Below are 5,265 nucleotides of genomic sequence, written 5' to 3'. Positions count from 1 at the left end.
AAACAACACACCAGCCCCAAAACACAATTAGCTCTCAATACTTACAACAAATCTGCTCAATTATTTTATAAAGACTGCCTGATGAAAAGAATTGATATATGCTCTTCATCAAGCTGTCATATAAATTAATAACATATTTATGCTGATGGATAGGTAATCAAAAGTAAGTGTAAAGATCACTAAAGCAAACAAGTCACTCATGATCTACTCCTTGGTTGTTCTTTCTACTCCAACACTGCAGGCCACCAAATCAGTTCTCCACCAGCCTCCACTTTAAAATATTTTTTTAAAGATTTTATTTATTTATATTTGAAGGGGAAGGGAAGGAGAGGAGAAAAATATCAATGTATGGTTGCCTCTTGTGTGTTCCCTGCTGGGAAATGGCCTACAACCCATGTTGCCCAGGCATGTGCCCTAACTGGAAATCAAACCAAGATCCTCTGGTTGGCAAGCACACACTCTATCCACTGAGCTATGCCAGCCAGAACTAAAATATTCTTTAGAAAAATATTTTGGAGCTTACCACTCCTTTCAGAGCTTCTTTCACATCTTTGTTCCTTAGACTGTAGATCAGGGGGTTCAGCATGGGAATCACTACAGTGTAGAACACTGCAGCCACCTTGTCAGTATCCACGCTGTTGTCAGAATTGGGCCGGCAATAAGCGAAAAGGACAGTCCCATGGAAGACAACAATGGCTGTGAGGTGGGAGGCACAGGTGGAAAAGGCTTTGCGCCTTCCCTCTGCAGAGCGCATCCTCAGGATGGTGATGAGAATGAACAAGTAGGAAGTGAGGATAATCACAATGGTGACGATCTCAATGAATGTGGTCACAATGTACAGAAACAGTTCATTGACAGTGACATCAGAGCAAGCAAGAGATAAGAGAGGGGGCAGATCACAAAAGAAGTGGTTAATCACATTTGATCTATAGGATGTGATCAGAAGAACTAAACACAAGTAGATCAGAGAAAACACAGTCCCACAGAGGTAGCAGCTAGAAACCAGCACCATTTGAATTTTTTTGGACATCGTTACCATGTACAACAGTGGGCTACAAATGGCCACAAAGCGGTCATAGGCCATCACTGCCAGTAGGAAGACCTCAATGATTCCAAAGGCACCAAATAAATAAAACTGCACCATGCATCCCTGGAAGGAGATGGCTTTGTCTTCATTTATAATATTAACCAGCATCTTTGGTACAATATTTGTGGAATAGCAATAATCCACCAAGGACAGGTGACTGAGAAAAAAGTACATGGGAGTGTGAAGTCGAGAGCTGACCTGAATCAGTGCAATCATGCCCAGGTTACCCAAAACTGTGACGCCATAGATCAGGAGGAACAGCAGGGAGAGAAGCACTCTCAGTTCAGGAACATCTGATAATCCCAGGAGAATGAACTCCATCATGGTGGTGCAATTCCCCTCCCCAGTTTCCACCATATGTCTGGTTTAGAAAGCCAAAGGATAAGTTTTGTGTGTCTTCTGAAATGGGAATAAGAGAGAAAATTCACAATTATATTAACTNTCATCAGAAAGGACAAATAATTCCAATCTTTATTTATCACAATAGGTTGATTGATAGATTTAAGTTCAGTGGTTTCATTGGTTCCAAAACATTCAATGATAAACTTCAAAGATATTAACTCCTGTTCTCTAAAAAAAAGGGTAAATTCTAGTCCTCTAAGGAAACACCTACTGTGGTTGTATAAAATAAAAAAAAATATTTTTACTTGAGTCTATCAGGAACATAAATCTGAAACAGATACAAAATTCTTTAAAACTTCACGTTTCAGGTGACATATTTGTTATATTTGTGGCTCATGAAAACCATTTAAATTGGAAATTTTGAAAAGGAAAATTAATACATGCCTGTAAAGTGAATTGTTATATCAAAAGAACACACTGGTTTAATTAGTTACAATATTGACCTATGCTACTAAGTTCTTAGGAAGATGAAACTTTTCTATAAATTTTTGTGGAAAGTAATTAGTTCACATGTATTAGAAGACTTAACCCTGACAACAACAAAGTTATCCTGTATTTTAAGAAGAAATTAATAATATGTATTAATTACATTGACAAAATGATGAAACACTACATCCAAGGCTACATTGAAGTGTGGTTTATAATATTAGGGATGAGAAAATTTAGTTGCCAGAGCAACTAAAACTTTACTTTTAGAGAACAATTGCTACAACCTGGTGCATCATATCTAGGGTAGAAAGCTATTATGCTGTTTTAAATTATCTTTTGAAGATGGTTAATTTTCTTAAAGAAAGAAATATAATAAAACACTTGGAGTATACAAGTAGATGGAAGTGAAGATGTACATGTAGAGGTATGTAGACATATGATAGATGGTTTACATGTTATCACTGTATTTTCGCTATAGGTGAAATGTTAATCCTTTCCCCACATTAAGAAAGTGAGGTGAATAAAAATTTCCCAGGTTCTCTGAAGTACTTAGTTGGAAAATTGGTTACATCATACTCATATACTCTTCATAAAGTAGATATACTTTTCGGACCTGACCTTACAGAAAAGGCATAAGGAATTAAAAAATGTGATGCTCTGTCCTTCTTCCTAGAGGAGTATTCCCATGATGTCATATACATACACAGAATGAAAACTGAGTTATGAGACTCTGCACTGAAACAATCTGCATTTTCTCCATAGCTTGAGCTAATTTTAATGTGGAAGCAAATCACCATTCTGAAATCATGATTTTATTATTACTTGGCCGAAAAAAAAACAACAGCAAAATCCTGAATTTACCCACCTAAGAGTTAAACCAGAAAAACAAACTTGGAAGAATTTCTTCCTATATTCTGGGCTGATAGTAAGAAGTTAGTTTAAGGTAAACCCAAAACCAATCTCAAAGACTTCATTGAATGAACACAGATAGTCCTCATGCCCTGACGAATTCTCCATAACAAATACTCAGGCCCATACAATAATTCAACCTTCAGAATGAGGGTGACAGCAGTATGGTGGTTACCAGAGGGAAGGGGAGTAGGGAGGAGCAGTAAAGGGTAAAGGGAGCCAAGTATATGGTGACAGAAGAAAACCTGACTCTGGGTGCTGGGCCCACAGGGCAATATGCAGAGGATGTACTGTAGAAATGTACACTTGAAATCTGTATAACCTTATTAGCCAGTGTCAACTCAATACATTTAAACTATGACAAAACTCACCCTAGTAACATAAAGACTCACTCTTGTAATATGAAAACTCACTCTAGTTTCTCCATGGTCACTGATTTTTGTGACATAAATTGATGTGAAATAAAATGGAAAGAGATGAGAGACAAGGAGAGAAGCAGTGAAAGAGAGAGAGACATTCCCATTTCTTCACTCTGTATCTTTTCATGCACATCAACACTTGGTGTTCCAGAGGAAACTCTTCTAATTTCTCCATCAACTGACTCTCAGTACAAAAAGACAAAGCATTTGGAGCAGTAAGTGCACAGGAATGTGGTATGTTAAATCACTCTCTGTTAAAGAAGACAAATCAGATAATTATACCTATAAAATAATTGTTTGCTGGGAAAATATACTCATTTTAATTTTCAAGTAACCAGATCTTAGCATTAGCTAACAAACCTGAGTGACAGACATTCCCTCCCTGGTGCTGAGCATGTTAGGATGAGTAGGGTACACAGTTAGAGACTTATACTGTGATTGAAGTACCTTGGGAATTAAATGGGTCCCTCAAGTTGAAAGTCAACTATTAATTTCTGTGGTGTAACAAAATATAAAAATTAAACTTAGACAAAGTGTGATGTAACACAGATAATAACTAATCTCTATGGAATATCATAAGAAATTTTATTTTTAAATTATCCTCATTTGGAAAAATACTGTTCACAACAATATGTGCCTCTTAGAGGCATGCCTCAACTGTAATTGAACAACAATAAAACAATTAAAAAAAGAAAACATGCCTCCTAGATATTATGGTGCATTTTGATGTCCCAAGTTGGTATTGTATACATCACAGCTTATTCTGTGGTCACAGCTTATTATTGCCATAACAACATTAATATTTCTTTTTTTTAATTTTATTTTTTTAAGATTTTATTTATTTATCTTTAGAGGGGAAGGAGAGAGGACGAGAAACATCAATGTATGGTTGCCTTTCATGCGTCCCCTGCTGGGAGTTGGCCTGCAGGGAACTGGCCTGCAACCCAGGCATGTGCCCTGACTGGAAATCGAACCGCGATCCTCTGGTTCACAGGCCTGTGCTCAATCCACTGAGCTACACCAGCCAGGGCAATATTTCTTATAAATTCTCCCTTTCTTATTGTATTACAAGTTTCCTAAATCCCTATAGGGCACAATGACTAAAGCTGCCAGAATTTTTTAATATTGTAAATAAATAATGAAACTACTGGTCAGAAAACTAAACAACAGTTCACATTTATCAGGTATTTTGGTGTTAGAACTCATCGTAAATATTATGAAATTTAATTCATTTAATCAGTAGGATAACCAATCAGGAGAGCAATTGTGGTTCTAGGCCTGTCTTACAAAGGAAATAATGGAGGCACAAGTACTGAGTTGTAACTTGGATACAGTCAAAATAAATTGCAGGAAAAGATGCCATGCTGCATGTGATTTTCCCCACCCTTATGACCTCATGCGGAAAAAAACACACTCTCAGACAATGTTGAGGATGCATTTGCCTAATGCGTGCTTAATACTAGAAGCCATGAAACGAGACCCTTTCAGTGGCCTGTTCTAGACTTGCTATTCTTTTTCTGGCTAATGTCCACGTTGGCCACAGTGTTCTATTAGTCTATGTATGTCTGTGGGTGCACGCATATATTCCACAAGGTGTATGTGGCCCAAAAGAACCTAAACATCTCAGAGAGGGGTGGGGAGGACTGAAGAGATTAGCCCCCAAATATGTATGCATATATGTATAGCCAGCCCATGGACACAGATAGCAATGTGGTGAAGGCCCAGGTTGGGGAAAAGGAGGCTGGTTAGCGGGGGTCAAAGTGGGAGGAAATGGAGAACATCTGTAATAATGTCAACAATAAGAAAGAATAATACACCAGTCAGAATGGCTATCATAAACAAAGAAACAAACAACAAGTGCTGGAGAGGTTGTGGGGAAATGGGGACCCTAGTTCACTGTTGGTGGGATTGCAGACTGGTACAACCACTATGGAAAATAGTATGGAACTTTCTAAGAAAACTAAAAATGAACATGCCTTTTGACCCAGCAATTCTACTATTGGGAGTATATCCTAAGAA

General features: G+C 37.6%; 1 protein-coding gene across 1 annotated transcript; it reads right to left on the bottom strand.

Moving 5' to 3' along the window:
• Window positions 1–499: 499 nt before the first annotated feature.
• On the bottom strand, window positions 500–1,444 carry LOC119000621 (olfactory receptor 5L1-like). Its single transcript, XM_037065704.1, has one exon. The coding sequence runs from the start codon at window positions 1,442–1,444 to the stop codon at window positions 500–502; it is 945 nt and encodes a 314-aa protein (XP_036921599.1).
• Window positions 1,445–5,265: the final 3,821 nt, after the last annotated feature.

The sequence above is a fragment of the Sturnira hondurensis genome, unplaced genomic scaffold, assembly GCF_014824575.4.
Source record: "Sturnira hondurensis isolate 20B ecotype Veracruz unplaced genomic scaffold, ASM1482457v3 Scaffold0015878, whole genome shotgun sequence".
NCBI lineage: Eukaryota > Metazoa > Chordata > Mammalia > Chiroptera > Phyllostomidae > Sturnira > Sturnira hondurensis.
This window is presented reverse-complemented; position numbering and strand designations above follow the sequence as displayed.

What these genes read in the sequence shown, in the direction of transcription:
- LOC119000621 (XM_037065704.1), bottom strand. Translation starts at nt 1,444, where the DNA reads ATGGTGGAAACTGGGGAGGGGAATTGCACCACCATGATGGAGTTCATT.